The following is a 27,039-nucleotide window of genomic DNA, read 5'->3' on the forward strand; positions in this document are numbered from 1 at the left end:
AGAAAAAAGGAACAGGCCGCAAACGAGTCATACAAGCCAACATGTCCTGAAAAGGGTCGAGAAATGTATAGGGTAGTTTATTTTCATTTTATTTTTTTATAGATTTCTTTATATTTTTATTTTTATTATTGATTTTTATATATTTTTTACTTTTCATATTAATATATACTGTATATTTATTTTAATTTAGTTATTTATTTTATTAGTGGGAAGCAGACAGTTAAGGATGAACCTGTTAACCTCCCTATCATTACTGCCATCTATGAGCACATGTAAACTTTATTATTTGCTGTTAACACGGCAGATCAGTATCGTTTCTATTTCTCTAGATAGTGGTGGGTAAGCCTTGAGAAGTAGAAACGTATCGTTTCTACTTCTCAAGGATATACGTCTTGTGGGCAAACACAAAAACTTGTACAAACTGTGCGCCGAGATATGAAATTTTAAGAATCATTTTCGAAATATACGCATAAAAATTGACTGCAAATAGCCGATGATATTAGTGGATGTAAAAATCATACTGGCCAACGTTATGAATCGTTTTGCTATGTACAGCGGAAGACGGTACAAGAAATTTAACGAATGATGTTAAATGTGTGCCTTAAATCGTCACCATAAACATCATTTCCTGTCGTGACGTGCAGATTTTCTGAAACGTTTCGCTTATATATCATGCAAATAACTGGGTTCGCTAGTATGATAAGCAACTAGTACAGTATAAGATTGAAGTCATAAACGGAGCTGAGCACTGTTCCGATTCGATACTATTGACATTATTCACTAGAACTAACCAGGAGTTTTATTCGCCGCAATGCTTTGGACTGTAATGTCGTGCCTTTTCATCATTGTTTTTACTCTATGGGTAATGTGAGTACATCAAATTTTAAAATTTTTCCTTCATATACTTACGCAGTATCGAATTAAATCTAATTTATTATACATCATCAACAACAATAATAATAAAAAAATGGGCGCAATAGCCCAGTGGTTATGACACTGGTCTACCAGCGTGATGGACCCGGGTTCGAGTCCCACGCGTGGTGGGAGCGAACGCTGCCCATCACGCTGGGAGATCGCATAATAGTAATTAATAATAAAAATATCGCGAAAGTCGCTTCAGCGAACCTACCTCACGCAAAGTCGAAGTGATGGCTGCGCCAGATAGTGGCACCATCTGATATCACTCATCCATCTGGTGTGGCATCACCACTGGAATCAAGCCGGAGCTAAACAGTTCCAACTTCCTAGATGGATGACGATGTCGAAGAGCAGTAATGAACCTACTGCATTGAGTGTGGCGCAGGATAAAGTCACTTCCGTTCAGGCCTTAGGGAGAGGTTACCACTCGAAACTGTCTCCCGATGCGGACAGTGGATCAGATGGCACCATCCCCCATATGGCTACCACAAGGGAAGGGCAAGATAACGCAGCCCAAAAACCTAGAAGTGCTTTCTGTGTAACTGCACTAGTGGAAGAAGACTATCGCATGAAGTGGAACATCGGAATGAATATGTTCATCATGCGAACATACTATGAAGTAACAAAGCTAGAGACTGATATGAAAATGTATAGGATGCAACTACATACCACCTAGTTGGAACGATTCTTGGATGTCCAGGTAGCCGAGAAACGAAAAACAGACCAGAGAAGGTCTATTGTCACGAAGAACCTGATAGCTCCTGCTATCCTAGAAAAAATCAAGCAGGGTACGAGCAACAAACTAAAAAGAATATGAAACCAGAGCAAGAAAAGCGAAAGGAAATGAACTCAGATCAGCTGAAGTGGAAACAGATGAGATCATGATATTCAGAATAGAAGACCGTAAAAGAATTCTAGGAAATGGACCCCACAAAAACCCACACCTTACCGATGCTGCCGTAGCAACCACTAGAATCAATGGAAGAGAGACTAGAAGATACGAAAAATAAGGAACAGCCAGCTTGGAAAAGAAGACCTCAGCAGAAGATAGAAGAATTAAGAGTCAATATATCCCAATTGATCCAGTACAAACGGGATAATAGGAGTAAGAGGTTGATTGGAAAAGTGAATTGCATCCTTAAGAGACACAACTTCACAGCAAATACGACACCTATAATCAGAAAATCGAAGCCTGGATACACTAAAGCAGAACCTCCTCGCACCCAGCAAGAGACTACGCCGATACAAAGAGAGCTCCCAGAGGAAAATAAACGACTAAATCTTCAACGAAAACTAAACAGCCTTCTACAAGAGTACCAGATAGGACAGGAAAGATGGCAACAGACCACCCAAGCAGAAGACGATTGAGGAGTTTTGGGGCAATATACAGAGGACTGAAATAAGACAAAACAGCTGATGTTCCTGGATTGAACCATAACGGGAGAAAACAAAGCACAAACACCCGGCTGACAGATCTCAAACATTAATAAAAATATCAATGAAAGGTTGCACGATTTAGGATCCTATCTCTATCACTTTGGCCTCCTGATTAACCATGCCAAATCATCCCAAATTGTCTTTTCTTTGAAGCATCAACCCACTGAAGTCCAAGCTTCTCTAGACGGTATTCCCCTTTCCAGTGTCAAGGTGCACACTGACTTGGGAATCGTCTTTGATTATAAACTGAGCTTTAATCTCCACATTGACAAGCTCATAACGAAATTCTGTCAAATGCGCTGGACTACCAAACAACAACTGCTCCACGTCAGGGATCTGAACGTGACTCGTCGGTACGTGTACACTTTTATATACGCCGTCGTATTATATGCCTCAGAAATTTGGGCGTCCGCAGCCTCCACCAACTGCCAAAATGACTACCGGCATAATCTCGGAGCCAAACATCTGGGAACTGTGCGGCTGGAGAATCCCTCAACCCGGACTGAGGTGCTTCCACGCTCACAGCCCATCCTAACAGACTAGCCCTTAGTGACCGTGTTCTTTCCAGGCAGATGCTCTCCACAGTCCAAGAAATCGACGGCGACTTCTACAAGCTTGCGAAGTATCGGATATACCGAAGACTGATCCTTAAGAGTCTAGTCTCAGCCAGACAAACGCACATTAATTATGGGCATATTCCTACCCATGGTGTGGACGAGTACCCAGAATCATCTGTCCCAACGTGCAATAACAAATGCCATAACAAGTGCTGCAAACCAGACGATCAGGACAAGGACCCCACAGCCAGGAGCAGTCCCGTGGTGGTCACGAGAACTTGAAGTACTGAGACGGGAAATGAACCAAAAGAGACGAGCCTTTCAGAGAGCTAGACGGACCTGGCCCCCACCTGAGGTGGAGTTTCTCAGGCAGCAGTACAGGGATGCCAGGAATACATATACCGCGATGATCAGGCAGCGAAAGAAGCTGTCCTGGGAGCACCTGGTGTCTACTGTAGGCAACTCGAGCCCATGGAGCATAATATATCGCATAACCATGAACAAACTGCCCAGAGGGGAGGTGACATCCTCCACGATTACCCCGCAAGGCACTATGACAAAAAATTGGCAAGATTCAATCAACAACATCCTAAATACCACCTTCAAACCACTAAACGGAAATGATACTCCTGAACAACAACTACTTTGTCTAGCCAACGAAGCTTACCAAACCACCCGAATAGAAGAGCCTTTCACTCACCATGAATTACAAACAGCCATAAGCAAATTAAAAAGCAAAAGAACTCCAGGTCCGGACATGCTGGAGCCGGAAATAGTAAAGAAAGTTGCCGAATATACCCCTGACCTCCTCCTAGACTTGTACAACCACTGCCTTAGCTCTGGCTGGTTCCCCTCAGACTGGAAGGTGGCCAGCGTGAAACTTATACTTAAAAACCCATCCAAACAGCCACAGATGCCAGAATCATATCGACCAATAGCCCTACTTTCGGTGTTAAGCAAAGTATTTGAACAACTGCTCAAACAGAGGATAGTAGAACACTACAACACAACAAATTTAACTGCAAACAACCAATTCGGCTTTAAACCTGGAAGATCTACCGTTGACGCTCTGGAATGTATCCTGGACTTAGCAGAGAGTTGCGACCGAAAATATTTCCTCCTCATCTCGATTGATTTTGCCGGGGCGTTCGATGCTCTATGGTGGCCGAGCATCCTTGCAAGACTCAGAGCAGCCCAATTACCAATGAATCTCTATGGCTGTATGCGGAGCTACTTAAGTAACAGAAGAATCTTAGTAGATGCTCCCTATTGTAGGGTGGAGCGCCGGATCTGTCGGGGATGCCCCCAGGGCTCGGTACTGGGTCCCCTCCTATGGAACTGTGTACTTGATGAGTTCCTCTGCAAGGATCTAGGGAACGTCAAATCATTGGCGTTTGCTGATGATCTCTCCTTGGTACTGGCCGCTAACTCTAGGGCTCAGATGGAGATCATCGCAAACGAAGCACTAACCACCCTCCGAGACTGGGCGGAGGGACATCACCTGACCATTTCGTCAACCAAGACGAAATCTATACTCCTAAAAGGCTTCCTGACCCCAACCAGACCGCCCCAAATTAGAATCAATGATAGAACCGTTAAGCTTGTCACTGAACTTAAATACCTTGGAATTATACTAGACAGAAACCGATCGTTTACCCCCCACCTCAACTATATACAGACAAAGATCAAAAATTATGTAGCCATGCTTGCCAGGGTCACCCGCCGAGACTGGGGGCTGAAGAGGCGCACCCTTGCGCTCCTCTACAAGGCAGCCATCATCCCAGCAATTACATATGCCTCCGGCGTCTGGTATAAAAAGGCCTCAACAGTGGTTAATCGTCGACGATTGGAAATAATACACAGACCGATCCTCCTAACCATCACCCGAGCATGCAATACAGTATCAACACATGCACTGCAAGTTATCACGGGAACCTTGCCTCTCGACTTGGAAGTAATCCGCACAGGAATGCAGCAGCAACTCAGGCGTGGAAAAGCCACAACGTATCAAGACCTTACCACAGATCCGATAAATAACATACAGGCAGAGAAGAAAAGACTGGAAACATACCTACAAACAATCTGGCAGCAACGTTGGACTGACTCAACCAAAGGTGAAATAACTCGAAAGTTTCTACCTAATCTCCAACAGGTCTACCCACAATATCCGCAATGGTTCAACCCCGGACGCTACACCACTTACCTCCTCACAGGACACGGAGCGATTCGCAACAAACTGAACCTCCTTGGCATCACAGATAATCCCATGTGCGCGTGTGGCTCTCTGGAGACATGGGACCACATAATGTATGAATGTGAGCACTATGAAGATCTACGTGGACACCTGATCACACAGATGCAATTCAACCCCAAAAACCAGGAGCATTATCTACTGGAGAATGAAGCAAATTACAAGCAATTCTCTAAATTTGCCCAGAGCCTCTACGCCAGACGGCAAACCCTCCCGCCACCAGCAAACCCTGAGCAACCAGAACCAACATAGCTCACTGCTTGAACGACCACACCAAGCCGCACTGACCTGCGGAATAACCAGCACAACAAAAACAGGAGTCTCCAATCCCTATTTTCCCATTGTGACTGAATCCAAACAACCCAACCTGGATGGTAGGCCACTGATGATAGACGACCACTTCGCAGCCACAAGCCTTCACGCCCTATTGGCGATCTGGGTCAGCTCCCTTGTCTGGCCCACTATTACTCCCCTTCCCCGGTGGGGGAGGGAGACGGCTTGCCATCTCCTTAACCTCCACCACCCTTCTCTTCTTTCTGGTGGGGCATGGGCATGCCCCACTGCAAGCTGGAGCTACCTTCCCTATCGGCTCCTTCTCTGACTATATCCCCCCCAATCTTCAACTTCCCTTCCCCCTCTCTAACTATACGCAAGCGACAGTCCCACACAATCCAAATTTAACCATCCAAATAAATTTCGCCCAAAACTCTCGGCTTCTCACTCTAGCGCCTTCACCACGCGAACTAACTTATACCAATTGATGTGTATGCATATGCATTTTTGTATGTCGTATATGTGCATTTTTTTTTTTTTTTTTTTTTTTTTTTTTAGGTCCTAGCCACTGAAATCTAAGGAAATTAGGTGGCAGGACCTGCCAGAGTAAATAATTATAATACTGGTGTACCTGGTCTGCCTCCACGGGGCTAAAGTGGGGCAACGTTGGGCCTCAGTAGGGGTCCAGCGGCTAAATGACCAGATGAACAACGGTACACGACACTACACATGTACAATATCCATACACTTTTAAATCTCTGGCATTTCCAGCAAACTGGTACACCCATCACAATGTAAACAACGCGGAGATGGGGGAAACCCCTGGTGCCGTATGACCCTAAATACACTTTACACTTTACACTTTATGGGCATATTCCTACCCATGGTGTGGACGAGTACCCAGAATCATCTGTCCAGGTGACTGATGCTTCTGGGTAGCCAAGCGGTCAGAACATAACAACAGAACACACACATAATACACACAAACCGACGTCACACACATCTGGCCCATTTGTAGTGATACTGTTCTTCACAGAGATACGAGGCGGAGTTGAACTGACGTTCTAGGAGCCGCCTCTTACATAAACACATGCCCACACACACATGTCCACATGGCCATATTGGACCTACACTGAACTGAGGAAATTATGAGATCGAACAGGATAATGATGATCAAGAGAAGCCAACATCACTCGAAGTCGCTATTGAGAGACTGACCATAGCCCGGAAAGCAGGATGAAGGGGTTTAAGAAACCTCATTGAACAACAGAAGAAGTCGATTGAGAACATGAGGGATTACTTATATGAAAACGCAACTACAATCTACCATGCTATAAGGATGATAGACCAATTACAGAAGAAACAAAAACAGAATTATGGGCGAGGAAGGTACTCCATGGCAGACACTACAATGACCTCCATCAAGATTACATAGATAAGATGGCTTCGAACGCAAGAGCGGAAGGCTCTTCCAAGAAACCGAACGATTCGTGTTCATCCAAGACCAGGTAATCAACACCCAGAAATCCAGGAAATACATCGCCAAGGACCTCGACATGTGTCATGTGTCCGTAGGAACAGATGACACATGTCGATGATACCACCTGCCCCCTTGAAACAATCCAGCACATCACTGTGGTATGCAGGGTTATTACCCAGACGAAGTACACTTATAGACATGACCAGGTGGACTAAAATACTGTATATCAAATGAAATTTAGGCAACGATTTTACACAAGTAAAGCATTTGTAGTTTTCTACAACACAATCATTGCGTTACCAAAGTGTACCGCTCTCACGTTGGCTCTGCTGGGACAACTTATCAGGAATGGCTCATGCAGAGGAACCCTACTCATTTCCCTTTAGATTAGCTAACTGTTGAAGAGGAATTTAGAAATTCATTCAGTCGACGGGAATTGAACCAAACCTCTCGAGTGGAAGACCGGAAATGTATTTAAATGAGACGTTTTCTTCGCGGACGATATTCATCAATAAATAAACAAATGTAACACCGCGATAAATAATTTTAATAAATGAACATCACGTTACTACAGTATGTTCTTGTTTCTCTCTCTCTCTCTCACACACACACACACACTCACTGGGACGCAGCGATCACTGGGAAGGCCGCTTCCTAATACCTGGCCAAACCACGATGAGGCGAGCTGGAAATACACGCGTACTGTTTTTAGCAGACTAAATTTCCGCACCCTAGGAGCGCAAGACCTATTGGTTCTAGCATTGTCACTCTGTTGGAACCCAACCATTGGTACCGGCAAACGATCCCTGCGTTCTCTAATGTAAAGGAGCCAGCAAGAAAAAATAAATAAAAATGATAAAATAAATAAATTATAATAATAAAGCAAAAAATTAAAATTCAGGTGCCGCTCTGCCTAAGACACAACACATGTCCACAGAGAACCTTTAGCGCAATGTCAAGACACGAAGTAAGAACAATATTTTGGCCACTAGAAACGGTTTCTCCATACTGATGTCGGCCTTTTCTAAAATAAAAAAATCTCAAGCCAACCTCGAAATTCCCTCATATAAGCACGCGGGATCTTTTTAACAATAAAAATAGAAAGTCTTTGTTCTCTCGAGGCTATGTTCTGTTTTTGGCTTTATTATTATTAATATTTATTTTATTATATTTTTTTAGAGTAATTTCAAACACGAAAGGTATAAAAGCTGATAGTACTTTGTGTACGTGTTGAAGGTTTAGACGACATAAGATATTTATTAAAACTGGATTCAAATTTTTGAGAAATACATATGAAGGATGGTTGTCCCATGTACTTTCCTTTGGAAGGAACAGGATACTAAATTCAATTTCGTTAATGTCGTGGAAAGAGATGCGTTTGGAGGTGTTTTTAATGAGGCGGGCTGGAATTGCTGTGAGTGGCCGATTAGAGTTTCATGTGCTCTTATAAGGAACTCTCATGGCTATAAGACATCGATATGAAATATATGTTGCCCTTTTGCAGGAGCAGTTGGTCCAGATTTTCTTTTCATGCACGTTAATGTCCATTAAAAACCAAATCTGGACCAATGTCCTCACCGATCTTTCCAGTGACCGAATACCTTCAGAGAAGGGACGAGAGAGTGCACAGCTCTTATAGCCACCCGGAACTTAACCAAATACAACATGCCTGGAATGATTTAGGTGGTTGGGGGGGTTACAAGTCACATCCTCGCCTCCATCTCAGAAACCTCACTCTGCTTGCATTAGCCCTTATGCAAGAATGTGAATTCATACTTCCAGCACTAATTAGACTTTTTCTCAGTATGAATAGCCAGTGTTTCTACCTACACAGATCATCCACCTTATTAGAGTATACAGTAGTTCCATGAATTCACGTTCCATTTTTGGCTGCCTATAAATTCATTTGCATAATGAAATTTCAAATAGTATTTCTCTGGTCTCATTACATTATTAAGACGTATTAAAACAAATGCCTCCCTACCTTTTTGTCATGATCTAACGTATATTTTTTAAGTACCAAAACAACTAAGGCTGTGAGGTGACAGTTTATTGTGTCTGTAAATTGCGCGCATTCTTTGGTTGCTTTCCTTTGGTTAATGAGGCAACTGACATGGGTTTTCGCCAGAGTTTCCGGGAGAAAACCCATACAACTTACAGCTTTTTTTCCCTCAGCTATTGCTGAGTAAAAAAAAAACAGCCCATGAAACCTCCTCGCGTCACTGATGGGATTCTAACCGGGCATTTTCCACCACTGTGGTGGTGGGGGAACATTGATTATATTCACTTTCTACCTGCGAGGACCATGATTTAATGAAGGGGTTTTCGTTTATACACGCTTTTGTGTTTGTTCCTTAACTTTTGATAACAGTGCAGTTATCTTTCGCACACTTTTTCTATTAGCCAGGTTTCTCGATCTATAGTTAACTTCAATGGTTCGGATGTGAGGGTGATGTATTTGTCCATTTTTTTATGAGGGTTATAAATAAAGTCGGCTTTTGTCGAGATAGCTAGATTAGCCTTAGTAAGAGAACGTCTCTTTTTGAGGTATTGGGCAATGAAACAACTCATTTCTGAAAATTAGGGCAGGCAGATTGCATTTCTGTATTCATCTTTTGATGTGAGTGATTGCATTGATTTAAAGATTAAGGAGTTTTGTCTGTGTTTAACATAATAGGGATCGGATCAACAAGCAGCATGAGACTTCCTTTTTCAATTTAAAACTTTTTAAAAAAGTTATTTGTTGAGATATACCATTAAAGAAGTTTTTTTAAAAAAAATCTTGTTATTTTGTTACAGTTGGAGAAGAAAGAAATTATCTGTGTTCAGAGAACTGGGTATCCCTGGACCAGAACCAAGTTTCTTATTTGGGAACATGCTCGAGATAACAAAGAAGGTTGGTAGTTTTGTAAAAATAATTTTTGCATATTTAATTTAATTTAATTTAATGTGAAAAAAAAGCATGTGATTTGTTTAAGTGAATTTTGTTGTGTGAATAGTATTACATAATAAAATTCACAATGTCGATCTCGTTGAGTGGGATTTTTGCTGGCAGTACCAAGCTGGCCATCTTCTTCTCTCTGCTTGGTGTTCCAGGATCTTTTTTCCTCTTTTTGAGGTGGGATTTTGCTGGAGATGAACATTTTTTTCTTCTCTTCTCAGCATTGTGGGATTTTCGCGATTCCCTATGTTCGCTTTGGCGCTCATAAGACCTCCAGTGTTCTGCACTTTTATTTGAAAGTGCAGAACACTGGAGGTCTTGCCTTATGCAGGTGATATTAAGATCTTTCAGGGTCAGTAATCAGAAATGTTTTTGTCTCTTCAGAGAGCAATTTAGAAGTTCAATGACTGGTTTTCGGCAGAACCATTCCCAAAAATGGTCGCAGCATAAAACATCATACACTTAAATGTTTAGGTATGAATTTTTTGAGTTGTGCTCCTCATAAAATTTAAAATGATAATTTTTGAATCAAATGGAAGTAGCGTATTTTATATTATCAAGATTAATAATTAATTTGATAATTTAGGATTATATTGCTTTTATGCAACTATTTGGCTATTGAATTAAAAGGAAGTTAATTCTGATTTTTTTTTTTTTTTTTTTTTTTTTTTCAGGGAATGATTCAGTGTCAGAAAGAATGGGTGAGACGCTACGGTCGTGTTGTAGGGTAAGTGCACGGATAGGTCATTATACTGAGTTGAAAGAAAATTATCACATATCGAAACAGAGTGATTTTAATACCAAGCGCAGGTTTATTACAGTTCTCAGAAGGGAATTGAGTTAGTATTAGGAAGGCCAAAATGATGCAAGCATTGGTGTTGAGAACTGATGCTGCCCCGTGCAAAGTACATGTCAGCCTCTCTTGTGTTTGTATATGTTCACGTGTAGATGTGGGTGTTAGAAAGCAACACGTCAATTCTATCATATAATAAATCAATTAGATAAAAAATTAATATGATAAAAATATTTTTATCATTTTAAAAGTGTAGAATTTTTTTCTTGTTAAAAATGAATTTAAATGTTTAATTTTAAAAGGTAATTTCACTTTTATTCGACGGAGTTCTCCCTCTTCTTGAACTGTGGGCCCGGGATGTAGACCCTAATCCGAAAAAAATAATAAAATAAAGTAATAAAATATTAATAAAATAAAGTAATAATATTAATAAAATAAGTCAGAATATTCATGCTCTTCCCTTTCCCAAATTCGCTTTGAACTTAGTCAAACTCATTGTCCCTGCCACTTTGTGAGGCGTCTTATTACAGTGTTCGAGAATCCCCTGCCCATAGGCGAATTTTAGGAGATCCAATGTTCTGTTATCTCACGGAGATTTTATATTTGCGCCACCTGGTTATTTTCTTCTCACCTACGAGGGAGAACAGACTTTCCTCATTCATTTTGTTCAAGTTGTGACGCATTGGGTTTATTGACTTAATTCCAATAAACCTCCTTTATTTGCTGTCATTGTGATTTACATTTCCTACCAGTCAGGATGACACGAGAACATTGCACGGAATGGTTATAAAATAGTTTTGTGAATGGGGCCTTGGATCTCTCAAAGTAATTGTTGGAAAGAGATGAAAATGGGGAATATTCTTGTATTAGGTATGTGCTCGAAATATCAGATTTGCATAATTTCATACTGTAGGGTGACTGTTAATAGAACAAAAGTGACAAAAAAAGACTTTCATAGAATTTTATTACTTAATATTTTATTAGAATTGTTTAAAAAAGGTAATATCAAGTCGAATGAGTTCTCGCTCTTCTTGAAGAACTGCTGGCTCGGGTATTTAGACCTCGTACTTTCAGTTGTGTTGTTGAGAACTTGTTAAACTCTGGACTGAAGTATCACCATAAACAGAAATTGCCTGGTGTTCTTATTTGGAAAAAGCAAAGGCCGCATACACATGCAGTGGTGAATTAGAATATGTCTAATGTTACTACACGAGTAAAAGCATATTAAGATATCATAAACGGACTCTCCTCTTAAAGACATCAAATTTATCTGCGACTAGTGGTACTACACGTTTTCTATTACTTTTTTGCAAAAGGCAATTGGCAGTGTGACAGCTAATGCAAATCTTGTCTTGTAGCTAAAGTATGATGCCATGATATACTGAATTTTACAAGTTCCCCACCCCCCTCTGCTTTTAAGGCTGGAGCTTCAAAAGGGTCTCAAAGAACAATAATTCAATGAATATGAATGTTATCTTCGTTAGCATTTAGATTTCAAACTCTTCACGCAGTCTGAAGACGGTGATGGTTTTTAATATGCTTTAAACAGGTTGTGCGGCTAATATTTTAATTAATAAAAGCGCTTATGATGTGCAACATTATGGAACGAATAATGAACATGGCACAATGTGCAAAACATTTAAAAATAACAGCAATAATTCGCAAAAAAACAGTTTGTGTCAAATTATTATTTAATAGGTTTTCCGTTCTAAACTAAACCGCAATGAAATTATTCATGTAAATATTTTTATTTCATTTTTATTATTTATTTTTAACTAGGCTTAAATATTTAGCTACTTACGACGGCTATCCTGTAAAGTTTTTAACAATGACCAAAAGTCTAAAAACAAAATTTTCAGAAAAATTGCTTAATAATGATTTGGTAAATAAAGATGGTTTTAAATGTAGAAACAAAAAAGTGATATCGTTTTCTTAATCATCTGTTGAAGTTAGTCTATCTTTTACAGTCAAATAAGGAAACAGGAACTTCGCTAGATTGATTTACACTCAAAATTTAGATAAGATACCGCATAGTATTAGTTCTCACACCATAGTGCAAAGATTGAGAAAAGATCTGGATATTTATGGATATAATTTATGCTGAACTTTGTAACTTTTTTTTTTTTTTGTTTACAGAAACATGAAATAACACCACATAAGATATACCAGATCTACCATGGATAGACTAACTTGTATGGAGTTGTCCTTGCGTGAAGATGAAGATTTGTACTTTCGTCTTTGGGGAGAAGGAATGTAGTTTTTAAACTGCCGGCTGTCTTTAAAATATTTAATATGAATCATACTTACCATTTGATAATACTTTCTAAAAATTTAATCTGTAATTTTGTAGAGTTATTTTGTAAATCGAATGAAAGTGTATTAAAAACGTGACCTTTCCCTGCAACTCTTTTTCCCCTTCTAATTGCAACTGTTTTTCTCAGTTCACGTCCTATACGTAACATGTTCGCTACGTAGCCTTTCTTCGTAACTCATGTCACACGAAGAGAGGAGTAATCACGGCCTTCACACCGACTGTTCGTCGGCCACGCCCAAAGGCACCCTAATCTAAATTCTGGCCTTACAATTCTCTTCTGTGTGTCAGACGCAAGAGTGTACCGATCTAAAATTAAAAAATGGTGTATCGCCAGATGAAAATGAATCGAAAAAGAATTGAGTTGATGCTCTAGTCACTAATAAAACTGGGACTCGTCAGGAATCCAAGTACAGTATATCACACTTTTTCATTTTGGGAGCCACGAGAAAGTAATCAAGTGCAGACTACTGGATAGTTTCAAAAGGACATAACTTATTGGGCGATTATGTTGACAGGAGAAAAAGGAAACATTTTTGTAATAACGATAGGTGGACTAGAACCAGGGTGTCTGCCAGGACCTAAAATTTATGATTGTACCGACAGCAGCTAATTTTTAAAATTGTCGCGAGTTAGGTCAAAATCTTTGTCTGCTCTTGCTCCATGGTTGGGAAGAAAAGTCAGTGATTCATCGGAAATTGTTTGTTGCTGTTGTATACTGAATCATCAGGCAGGGGGCTCCTTCACTATGGATTCTACGCGATTAGAGGCTATTTTGAATCCGTATTATTTTCGTCCTATTGGTATAAGTTTATTTTATCTTGGCACGTTAGATAGGAGGTACTTTATGATGGTAAGCCTTATGGATTAATTCAAGGCTTTGGAGGAGTAGGGTTTTTATTAACATTTCTCACGGTTGGCTGCCCTATGTAGGTAGAAGGAACCTGTTTTGTGGATTCACAGTTCGTTGGAATAAAGGTGGTGCGTCAGCTATTATCGTTCAGGAGGTCTTTGAGGGAAGCTGGTAGTGAAGGGGGGGTATAGGTAATACAGACAGGGCCGGATTAACCGTGACTTACGTGATTGTTAACCGCCGTGTTTCAGGAGGAAAGGTGTTAAAATTTTTATGTAGGAGTATTAAACGTTTTCATCGCATTTTGAACCTAAATATATTATGCACACTAGATATATTGATGTGGTACGATGCATAAATAATTTTGAAGTCGAATTGTCCACGAAAGTGGATAGGTTGTGGCTACAACTCTCTGGGTAATTGTATCGTACAACAATTACCGAGAGAGATGGTATGGTACCGACGCTAAAATGTGCGGGTGAACTGTATGCATCCTCATGGGGGTTGAAGTATGAGAATTGGAAGGCGAAAGAAACCTCCAGGGAAGGGATAGATCAAACTTTCGCAATAGAGATCTAGTGGTTGCATAGAGCCCTAGATTATTGATCGTGTTACCTTGATAAAGCGCTCTCTGCAAAGGAGAAAGATTTACCCTCCCCCAATCATATGTGGGGATATGCAGTCAGGGTGAGCGATCACACCTCTGGAGCGGAGTAGCATTGTCCCACACAGCACTATGCTGTTGGGAGGCTTACGTAAGTAAGGAAAAGGCAAATGAGTTAACCCTTGATCCGGACGTGCGATCTCTTTGCACCATCACCCCCTAATGGCTGGTCTAGAGGGATCGGATATCCGGATCAAGAGTTAAAAACTAAACTGCTTTTAATAAACACTCCCACATCTTCAAATGCAGGAGCATTAACAAAATGTACTTTTTTTTTTTTTTTTTTGAACAGCACGTTCCAATTTCTAACAACAAATTTCACTTTTAAACAGCTTGTTCCACTTTGGAACAGTTTCAGAGCGTTTCACTTTGGAACAAAGAGTTCTACTTCGCAATAATTCCAGCATATTCCACCTTGAAACAGTTCCAGTGTGTTCCACTTTTGAACGTTCCGCTGGTTCAAAGCACACCCTGTTCGAAAGTGAAATACACTTTGTGGGTTTTAAGTCTAACGTAGTAGTGCATAAAATGCCCGACGACAGAGTTAAAACGCAAACAACGTTGGAATTCATAGCTTCCAGATGAAGACTTCCATGAATTTGCTGTGGACGAAAGATACAGGAAAGACTTGCTTTGAAGATTCCACCAGCAACCCCATTTATAAGTTAGTTTTATCTGTGCTGCCACTCGTGCATGTTCGATACTCCTGATAGAATCCATAATTTGATACTCCTCTATGAGGTTGCACTCGTATCTGGTTCTCATCACCGGGAAGGAATGTCAGTGACACCGGAAATTTTTTGCTGCTAGTGTATACTGAATCATCAGGCAGAGACTCCTTTTAAGGATACTTCACAATGGATTCGAGGCGATTTTGAATCCGTATTATTTTAGTTCTATTGGTGTAAGTTTACTTTATCTTTGTTTATTTTGAATTTATTCATGTGATTTTTAAGTTGGTTTGTATTTTCTTTATTCGTATTTATCTTTATCGATTTTCTAATATAAACTCCTGGTTTTCGTAAAAGGATTTTTATACTGGCTTGTACTAAACATTATTTTATACGGTGCAGTACAGAGTTTTTTTATACGAGTATGCATTTTAGTGAATCACGGTTAGTGGTTTGTTTATTAACACTAGTTTACAAATTTAAGTTTGTTCACTGGGTTTGTTCTGTGCTAGGTCATTAGTAATTGCAAAAGCCTCAGCATCTCGACCTGCTGGGTCGGAGTGACTAGAAAACGGAAGCCAGCTGGAGTTGTGAACATTAAAATCACCAAGGAAAATTACCTCACTGTTAGGAAAGTTGGACTGGAGAAAGTCGAGTTGCAAAGAGCTCCAAGTGATTAGTGGAGTAGGGAGAACGGTAGAGACAACAAATGAATTTGACACAATGAGGTAGAGAGATTTTAAGCCAGAGAAGATCAAAAGAGATGCCTTCACCTGTCAATTATCGCAGTCTTCCTCGCTTTCATTGAAGTACCTGCCGGTGTATACTGTCCTGGACTTCAGCCAATATCACTGTGTAATTATTTACCTGCCTTTGTATTGAGCAGGACTAAAATATTTAACTGAAATATTTATAACCTATGTAAATATTTACAAATATACAAAAATCGTTACAATGGAACATCAAATGTTAGACAGGGAAGCACGTGGCACGAGGTTGAACGTAATGGAGGCAGTTGTCAATAATTAATTGCATTTGTAGTGACGTAATTTCCTCGCCCTGTTCTTCCATTAGCTCAAATAAAGATAACTAGGAGAAAAACTTTTTTTTTTAATGTATAGAGAGATTATACCTATTTTATGTTACTTTTTTTTTTTTTTTGAGAGATAACAGCAAAACGGGAGGGATTACACAAAAGCGGCTTTTTAGGGGATGTTTTCCGAGAAAATGTGAATAATATTAAAAATATACAGTTCTGAAATTGTACGTGTAATGTTCAACAGAAAAGACAGTAAATAAATTGGAGATTTTTGTGCGTTTCTTTACAGATGACTTCGTAAACCAACACTACTTACAATAGCATTGTGAACATGTTTACAATTAAATGATGAGAGAAAAGAAAAATGCACAGAAATTTTTAAACTAAATGCCAACTGCTTCCTTTAACATTTGAACATTGTTTCTATATTGGTAATGATTTCCTCTGTGTTTTTAAAATCCAAGAGTTGAGTGGAAGGCAATTTGAATCAGACATCCCTGGTGATGTGTTCAATTAGTAGTTTCTTGAATCGGTTTAGTGAAATGATATTTTTGCAGGAAGTTTTGTTCCAGGTTTTGGCGTCTCTGTATTTTATATTTTGACTTTTGGCTTTTCTGAAAAGCGGAACCATCAGGTTGGCTTCATATCTTAGATCGTACGTTATTTCTTTTTCTATGGTTATGAAAAGGGATCTGAAGAGAGGGGGAGAGTCTGGTGTTTTTAAAGCATTGTAAACAAAGACCGCCTCGGCTTTCTGTAGCAGTTGTTAGATGCTGAGGAGTCTCACTTCTTTTATCTCGAACTAACCTATGGTTTCCAGGGAAGGCCCAAAATTGAACGAACGCATCGATCGAGAATGGAGTTGATTCTCGCAAGGTTTTCTTGGCTGGTGGTAGCCCATGAGATAATTCCATAGGTGAGGTGCTGCTGAATTAAAGAAAGGAATACTAGTCTGAGAAGGGAAGGAGTCACCCAGGCATTTCCATTTTTATTTACACATACAATTTTATGTACTATTCTCAAAATATAGTGCCTTGTGCATAAATCTCGCACCCACCGGAGATAGTGCAATACCGGTGGGTGCCAGCAATCCCACTTCCAGGTTGGCCAAACCTGGAAGCTAGGTAAAAAAAAAACTAGTGGAAGAATATCCAAGCCTCAGTAGATACTTACAAGCCATTATACATTAATTTTCAAAGAAAGTGCATCGCCCCTTTAAAATTGTAATTGTCGTCCGAATAACGTAAATATACGGCAATATTTTTTACAGATTGCATCAGATAAGATTGACACCCGTAGGTTATGACGTACATTGCATCAGCTGTTACTTTCAGCATATATACTTTCAGCTGTTACTTTCAGTTATGACATATATTGCATCAGCTGTTATTGAGCAGGACTAAAATATTTAACTGAAATATTTATAACCTATGTAAATATTTACAAATATACAAAAATCGTTACAAGGAATAATTGCATTATTCCTTGCTTGTGTCAGGATGGCGAGTTACGTGCAGTTGACGCCACGAAGAAAGAGTGCTATTGCTTTACTTGAGGAAGGATGTTCTTCCAGTAATATTGTTTATAGTGTCTTGTAATCAGTCGAAAGTGAGTAGATTTCTTTCCAAACTCAAGAATACTGGTGCTACTGATAGGAAAAAAGGAACCGGACTCAAACGAGTCTCTACCCCAAAACAGGACCACGTTTTGAAGCGCTTATGCCTTAAAAACCGTAAAGCTTCTTCGTCTGAGCTGAAAAGAGAATGGGAAGAACATATAGGAGTGGTAGCAAGTGCAGCAACAGTCAGAAGACGCCTCTTCCAAAATGCACTTGTAGCCCGTCGTCCTAAGAAGCAGCCCCTCCTCACATAAAAAAATGAAAAAGGCCCGATTAATTTGGTGTAAGGAGCATGTCTAATGAGCAGTGGGTCAGTTTTCTCAGATGAGAAGAAATTCAACCTGCAGGGCTCTGATGGGAGACAAACGATTCGCCGTAGACGTTGCGAAGAATATCATCCAGACTGTATGGTGTCTGCAATGAAATTCCCTACTAGCCAAATGTATGGAGGTGCATTTCGTATCACCTGAAGTTTATAAAAGGTTCCGTAAATGCCAATGGATACCTGACTATATTGGAAGGCAAATTGCTGCCAACTATTAGACCATTTCAAACCTGCCACGTAACTGCATCTTTCAGGACGACTCTGCTCCTTGTCATCGGGCGAAAAGTGTAAGTAGGCACTTCTGTAGTTAAGTTAGCTTCATTTCTGCATTAGAGGTTCGACAGTAATGTGTTTACATTTGTTACAGGTGAAACAATAGATGGAAGAACGGTCCATTAAAGCTCTTAGCTGGCGAGGAAACAGCCCGGACCTGAATCCTATAGAGAACTGTTGGCATCGTGTGGATCTGCAATTGCCAGAAAGAAACCAACGACCCTTTGTGAACTTCAGGAAGCTATAATTTGTGTTTGGAACCACGATCTATCAGTTGATTATCTTCAGAAATTGAAATTCAGGTGTGCTGCTGTCATCAGGGCCAGAGGTAGTTCAACTAAATATTAGTTTGCACCTGGTGAACTTTTCATTTTGTTTTCCATTTAAAATGATGATAAACTGAAGCAAACTGAGGATTTCTGATAACATTTCAGCCATAATTGTCGTTTTCACCAAAACCGTTGTATAAAGGTTGCAAATGCTCATTTTGGAATATTTTTAGAGCACTTGTCAAATATCACTTAGCTTTGCCTTAACTATTAATAAATATATTTTGTTTATATTTCTATTTGTGATGCTAGTCATTAATGTAACATACCATCGCGAAAAAGAGTTAGAAATATGAAATTCCTAGGTGATGCACTTTCTTTGTGTGTGTGTTTATTTTCAGCAAAATAAACACAGTTCCTCGAAAACATACCTTTCTTCATTAAGGAACGAGTCCAGGAACGTAAGTGGTGTGTGTTTTGCCAGTATCGAGGGTGGCTCCTAGGCCTAAGCCCATCTCCACCTTGTACGTCTGTGTTGGTGCAGAAACTCTGCAGAGCTTTGTATTAGTGTATGCTGTGTCGCTTGTGTCAGGCCGCCTGGATCTGCTATCACCTTTAGTGCCTTCTGCATAAATTCCGCACCCACCGGAGATAGTGCAATACCGATGGATTGCCACTTCCATTCAGCCAGGAAAAAAAAAAAAAACTTGTGGAAAAATATCCAAGCCTCAGTAGATACTTACAAGCCAATTTGAAAAACTACAATAAACTTATAGAAGTAAATATTTACATTTGTACAAGATACTAGAATTTTAACTCTGTATCCTAGTTGCTCAAATAACTTGTAAGATACGTACAATTAAATGTGCATATCTTAGAAGTTATTCTATTTATATTTAATGGGATACAATGATACATCAGTTGCCATGAAACCAGTGACATCATATAGAGCTCTACAGGGTCATAATTTAGTCCGAAACTTTCGGCCTACTCTCCACAACCAGAGAATGGCCCTCAGTCAGAAGCAAGTCCGGAGCAATATATCAGTCCAAAAGGTCTGATTTAGTCAGACAGGCAGCCACAAGGGACGGCTGCCCAAGGCATGATCCAAAACTGCCATTTAAATTCTAAATTGATTTCATCTGCAGTAAACACAACACTCGTCTTATAGGTGTTGAGAAGAGGCCATATGAGTCCAGAAAAGAACAATAGTCATCATTGTCACTGCGCGATTGTTCTTCACTGTTAGGTTTTTCTATTCTTAATCCTTAGTTTCCTAAAAATGAGGCTATCATAAGGCCAGGAGAAACAGTAGTCACAACGAGACCATTGTCATTGAGAATACCCAAAAACATCGAAAACACTGTAAGTGTTTTTGGGTATTCTCAATGACAATTGAGATTCTTCTATTCTTGAGTTCTGTTATTCTTCTATTCTTAAGTTCTATTAGTCAGTTGAACCTATACGCTGCAATTTACTCCAATTTACACAGTAGAATATTCTACCACAAATAACAATCAGGTCCACTAGCAATCATCCACAAGTGTAAAATATTACTGACAGACAGCCCCAAGGAGACGGCTGTCGAAGGATAATTATAAACTAGGTCTCTTATAAAAGTTCTTGTTTGTTTGTCTTGTATCAGTTATTCTTTAACTTTTAACAAAAATCACTAAAAAGCCGTATATCAATATAACACTCGAGAAACTAAAATATCTTCATTAATGTGATTCTTGTTCAAAGGAAGACCAAAAAAACATTAAGACATCTACCTCCACTGATTTCCTTGTAAAAACTGTAAATAAACTTTTTATTCCTTTTCAGAAGGTCTTTCACAATTGTTTTGCTTCAATTCTATCCGGAAACCACTGTAAAAAGCATATTTAAATTAAAAAACTTTCAGTCACCCAGGCAGAGGCCCTGGCGAGTATTCCCGCCAGTTACGAAGTTTTCTTTCGTAGGGTTATCATTTGTTTTATCCAACTTAGCTTGTCATCTAGCCAGATTCTGAGAAACTATTTCTTTCACCCTTTAAGTTTTTCTTTCTGTTATGTCGAAATCAGTATTTAGTGGTTTGTTTTTCGTTCTAAACACCATATATTTTGATTTTTCTGGATTGAGTATAAGCTGATTCTTTTGAAACCAACTATGCATCACAGAGAGCAAGGCAGAGATTTTGAGTTGAAGCTGATTAGGATCTTTATCTGTGATCAACGTGGAAATATCATTGGCATACGCTACTAGGTGGGAAGATGGAAGAAGAGAGAGAGAGAAATTCATCGATGTAAAGAACAAATAGGATAGGTCCGAGAAGTGAGCCTTGAGGAACTCCCCTGGGGAAATAACAGATGTCGGAAATAATAGATGCCAAGATTGTTGAGTAGAATATTATGATTTATGCAGTCCAAGGCTTTAGATAAGTCAAGAAACAGTGCTACAGTTTTAATGTTAGTAATTAATTGATAAGACGATAACGATATTTACTTTCTGGATTCACCTCTCCTCTGCGATATGATCTTTTCGAAATTACATTTTCTGAGTATGTTTCGTTGGTCCATAGAAAGCTTTTAATATCACTCTTAGAAGATCAACATACCTCAAGAGTTCTTGTTGTTTGTTATCGAAAAGATCATATCAGAAAGACTTTCTGAGGACAGAAACGTTTCAAATGAGCGGGTAGCTAATGCCAGGGAAGCTAGTTTAAATAACTTCAAGGGGTGTGTTAGGATAGTTAACTATACAAGAACACTGTCCTAATTTTTTATATAGTAATGTCAGAAGTGTCGTCAATAAAATGAGTGAATTCGAACTGGTGGTAAGGACAATTAACGCTGACATAATGGGGCTTACTGAAACATGGTGCCACCCTAAAATATGGTATGATGAGTTTCAGTATGGTATGTACACGGTATATAGGAAGGATAGGAGTGATGGGGGTCATGCTTCTTATCAGAAGTAGCCTGAGCGCGACGAAAGCTTTCCCGGATTCAAACGTTTCGTATGTTAGTATAGAATCTGTATGGTGTTGAGATAGTCGGAAGCAAAGGTATAGTGGGAGTAATGTACAGGCCAGGTGATTGTGACGAGGGCCTCTACATGCAAATAGAATGGGCTGACAGTACAGGAAGTGATCACGAAGTTCTATAATATATATATATATATATAGAGAGAGAGAGAGAGAGAGAGAGAGATTAAAGGCAATGGAAGGGGTTATAATTTCAGGAAAAGAAATTACAATGGATTGAGATACTACAAGGCCTCTTAATTGGGTACACATCTCATAGAGAGTGAATACAATTGAGTTATGATACACCTTTAAAACATTAATCACAAGAAGCCTTGAATGCGTGTATACCAGAAAAAAATCCTCCACGAGGAGGATTCCAAGTTAGATGAATAATGAAGTTTTCTAAATTAGCAGAAAAAGACTGAATGGAAAAGTTGCAGAGAAATAGAGTACTGAAGCCTATAAACGCTGCAAATTTATCTGTAATAGTGCCACAGAAAAGATGAGGCTGGCAAAGGTAGATTATGAGAAATCGCCAGCAAAGAGGTAGGGGATAAGGAATTCTTCTCACACACACACATGTGTATATATATATATATATATATATATATATATATGTATATATATATATATATATATGTATGTATATATATATATATATATATGTATGTATATATATATATATATATGTATGTATATATATATATATATATGTATATATATATATATATATATAAATGCAAAGAAGAGAAGGATAAATCAGATCGGACCCTTTTTAATGGAGATGGGACAGTATTAGATAGCTGATGTTGCAGATGAACTCAACAGTTACTTTGCATTGATATTTACCGAAGAAAAATCCTTTGTCAATGAGAAATTATGGGAGTGAAGTTGAAAAATATGTAATTAATGATATTCAAATTTCGCATGAGTATTTAATGAAAAGACTTTCGAGCTTACAGGCGAGTAAGGCTCCTGGAGTTGATGGCATATACTCTATTAATTTTAAGGAAGGTGGCAAGTGAGTGCATCGAACCATTAAGGCTAATTGAGTGTTTCACTGGACTCAGGAGAGATTTCGTTGGAATGGAAAGGTGCCAATGCATAAAGGCAGTTCTAACAGTGTAGTGGGAAATTACCAAACCGGTCAGTCTAACTTCAGTAGCAGGGAGGCAATGATCAAGGGTGGAATTCAGGATCATTTAGATGGAAATGAAATTCTGAAGGATATACAGTATGGTTTTGTAAGGTGAAAAATCATGGTTGACAAATCTGGTTAGCAGCGCGGGCACCAGGTCTGTCAGCGAGATTTTTTGGTGCACCTTCTCCAATTTCATTTTTACTATTAACTGAAAAATCTTTTCTTTTTAAAAGAAACGATGCGACCTCTCCAACTTCCGAATTACTTGAATCGGAAGGTAAGATTGACTTCATATCGCGACTTGAGATTTTCAGCAAATCAGTGAATTTGCGGGAAATTGTGCACCCTAAATTTTGGCGCCCTGTGCGGCCGCACAGCTCGATCGCCCCTGAAGCCTGCCATGCTGGTTAGCTATTTGTACAGGTTCACTCATGAGTTGGATTTAGGGAATAATTTCGACATTGTTTATTTAGATTTCAGCAAAGCATTTGATTCAGTTCCACATGAGCCGTTACTTTGAGTTGGAACAGGTTGAAATCGCAGGGAAAATCATAGATGGATGGCAGGATGACTTCAGGGTAGGAGGCAGAGGGTTGTGATAAATGGTTATTCCTCAGTTTGGGTTAATGTAAGAAGTGAGGATCTCCAAGGATCACTATAGGGACCACTACTGGTTTTGATTTTCTTAAATGACATCGATGAATGGAGGATGATAGAGGACGTTATGTCTAAATTTACAGATGTAAAGATTGGTAGAGTAATTAATGATCACTGCCAAACAGACCTTCTTCAGAGCGACCTAGATAGATTTCAGGGATAGTCAGAAAAGTGGCAGCTATAAATTCAGATAGTCAGAAAAGTGGCAGAGTTATAAATTACTGGAATCAATTATCTACATGGGTGGTTGAGGCTGACGTTTTGGGGGAAATTGAAAGGTCAGTTATACCTACGGGAGGAAGGAGGTGCATAGGTTGTCTATTTCCTTTTCTTTTATTGTTTATTTAATTTATTCTAATTTTATTTATTTATTTTTTTTTGGCTAGTGCAGCATAAGCCTTAAGCTTCCTTGCACTTATGGTCATTACTAATCTATCCATTTAAATGAAAGTATATTTCGCGTATAATTCTAGAAAGAAAAATCGGCACGGGACCAAATTTTCAACCAATGTTCTGTTGGTCCTTGGAGAAATTTCAGGTTCAGTAATGATTTTTCAGTTGCCCCCCCCCCACTAAAATCGCATAAATAAAAGAATTTCACATTAATGGACAAGAAAACTGTTGAATGCTACCAATATTTCAACATACATTATGTTGGCCCTTGCGATGGTTCTTCGTTCATTTCCGATTTCATAGCATTCCCTACAGAAATATTACTGTAAAGTTTGAACAAGAGCTCTGATCTATTTTAAAATTTCGGTGTTTACTTAAAATATTTTAGGAATCTTTGTAACAGATTTTCATATTAATGGGTTGGCTTTAGTATTTTTGTATCTTGTTATATGAAGTTTTGTATTTGATATTTCATTATAAATAATGAATTATTACTATTTGCTAACGTACCTGAAATGTAAAGCACTGCGTACATAACTAAACTTGTTAGTTTAACAGTCAACAAAAGTCTCTTCTTTTCAGGTATTATTTTGGCATGAAACCTGTACTAATTATAACAGATCCGGAGTTACTCAAGAAGGTAGAAGTTCGAAATTTTCATGCGTTTATTAATCGTCCGGTAAGTGGCTGTTGTTTTGTTTACATCTGTGCTGTATACATCAGAGAAGTATACTCTATATACATTCAGTGATCACTGAATTATGGCCACCTCATCAGTAATGGACTATTCCACATAGCTCGCGGTATAAAAACCCGAACAGCTTCGTAATGTGCGAGTCAAAGTGATAAATTTATGGGATAAAAAAACAAGAGTAATAAACATAACGTGAATTCATTTTTAAAAAGGGCACTATTGCGGGAGCTCGTGCTTGGTGTTTTCCACTTCCAACATTCTTACTTCTATTACTACTATGTCCTGTTACGGGTCTCGCACCTTAGCGGCGATTACGTTTCTGGAAACGAGGACTGTGGAAGAGTTTCTTTAGCTGTTTTTAATAGTTTCAAGGTGGACAATACTTAGCTTTTGTAATATTGCTATTTGGTTAAGTGTGTGTGGGTTACCACATCAGCATGGCTGCCATGTGGTAACGATCGTCGTCGGCGGACACATAATTTGGTGGGAAACGTTATCAGGTTTTCCTGCTGATAGATCAAGAACGTTTCTGAGTTACTGGGTTGATCAATTATCTGGTTTAAAATATGGATAAGAAGAAACATCCTAGAGGTGGGGGAGGAAGAGAAGAGCCTGGCACTTCCCCCTCCCCTCGCGAGTTCCTAGGCTACACGGAGAAGTGGCTAAAAAGTTAACAGATCCAAAGCATAAAATTAAGAGTGCTACTAATCCAGGAGTTAGTGGTATGAGGATGATGATGGTTCCATGACAACTGCTGAGGTTCAGCACGATGGTATGGATCAGGGAATACAGAGAGAAGAGATCAGAGAGGATATACAGGATTTACAGTTAATATCAGAGCCAAAGATATTCAGAATTTCTTAATGTTGTTGACAACTTTTTTTTTGTGGATATTAGCAGACGAAGCATAGTTACTAATGTCAGAGAGAGTGACATAACAGTCAACAATATACATGAGCAAAGGCAGGTATGGGGATGTAAATACGATATGAGTTGATTACAAAGTTGAAGAAGACTGTGGTTGATTACACCACGAACGAAGCCAATAAGGTTATAAAGACGGCGAACCTGGCCTTGGAGCTACTGCAGAACTGGGCAAAACAGAATCACCTGAGAATATCACCAGAAAAAACCAACTCAGCCTTGCTGAAAGGGAACCTGGACCTACGACGGCCTCCTCAAATTGAGATAAACCAGACGACAATAAAATTCTCCAAACAACTCGAGTATCTAGGAGTCATCCTAGACCACAACCTATCCTTCAAAGACCACCTACAATACATCCGAACCAAGAGCAGGAAATACGCTGCCCTCGTTGCTAGGGTGGCTCGAAGGGACTGGGGCCTTGGCCGGCGTACGCTACATATCTTCTACAAAGCCATATTCATACCTATCATCACATATGCCTCTGGCGTATGGTATCAGAAGACTACTACCGCAGTCAACCGACGTATCATCGACTCAACCCAAAGATCGGTTCAACTATTTACTTCTCGTGCCTGCAGCACGGTGAGCACCCACGCTTTACAGGTCCTGACCGGAGTTCTCCCCATTGACCTGGAGATTGTGGGCAAAGGATTACTTTACCACCCGGAAAAGGGCACCTCAAGGACTTGTCTCGGTCATACAACTGACCCAGCAAATAACCGCACCGCTGAAAAGAAGAGGCTCTACGCTCACCTGCTGCACGTGTGGCAAGAGAGATGGACAAACTCCCATACAGGGGAGATAACCAGGAAGTTTATACCTGACGTCGGCAGGGTCTACCCTAAGTTCCCAACGTGATTTTCACCTGGATTCCATGCGGCATACCTTCTCACCGGACATGGGGCCATCAATGCCATACTTTTCCTTGTGGGAATTGAAGAGGACCCTACCTGTGTTTGTGGTGGTCTGGAGAGCTGGCAACATCTAATGTATGATTGCTAGCTTTATGACGACCTCCGCAACATCCTAATAACAAAGATCTTATATTGTGCTAGAGGACGGGAGCACAACATACTGGATACAGAACAAGAGTACTTGGCTTTCTTCTGCTACGCCCAAGAGCTCTTCGCAAGAAGACGAGTGCATGCTGTAATGGAGCGCAACTGAATCCTACACATGACAACCAGGAATAACAACTGAACCTACTTAATAAAGGACAAGAACTGACTAAACTGGACAGGACTTGGTCCCATGAGTGATATCCCAAATGGGAACACCAATACCACTGAAGACGAACTGCAGGCTTGCTGCTGACCATCTTGGCTCTTAAACCATGCTCCCTTGCATGGCCCTGTCTTTTCCCCTCTCCACCGGCAGGGGGAGGGAACGATATTTTCCGTCCCCTCACCTCCTTGCCACTCCTCTCTTCGCCTGGTGGGGCATGGGCCTACCCCACTGATTATCTGGGGTCGTCTTCTCTATCGTCTCCATATTTCTGTCTTTTCCCCCAGCCTTCGGTCTCCCCCCACTCTACCTAATACGCTAGT

General features: G+C 39.7%; 1 protein-coding gene across 1 annotated transcript in view; it reads left to right on the forward strand.

The window, feature by feature from the left end:
• Positions 1–1,258: 1,258 nt before the first annotated feature.
• Positions 1,259–27,039, forward strand: part of LOC150085782 (cytochrome P450 3A24-like) — a 57,562-nt gene continuing 31,781 nt past the window's right edge. Inside the window, exons 1-4 of the mRNA XM_090374690.1 lie at positions 1,259–1,566; positions 9,716–9,812; positions 10,532–10,584; positions 24,454–24,550. Of these exons, the coding sequence (XP_090230816.1) occupies positions 1,259–1,566; positions 9,716–9,812; positions 10,532–10,584; positions 24,454–24,550 (555 nt within the window). The remainder of the gene's footprint in view (positions 1,567–9,715; positions 9,813–10,531; positions 10,585–24,453; positions 24,551–27,039) is intronic.

The sequence above is a fragment of the Mastigoproctus giganteus genome, chromosome 5, assembly GCF_048544385.1.
Source record: "Mastigoproctus giganteus isolate SK-2022 chromosome 5, ASM4854438v1, whole genome shotgun sequence".
NCBI classification, from domain to species: Eukaryota; Metazoa; Arthropoda; class Arachnida; order Uropygi; family Thelyphonidae; genus Mastigoproctus; species Mastigoproctus giganteus.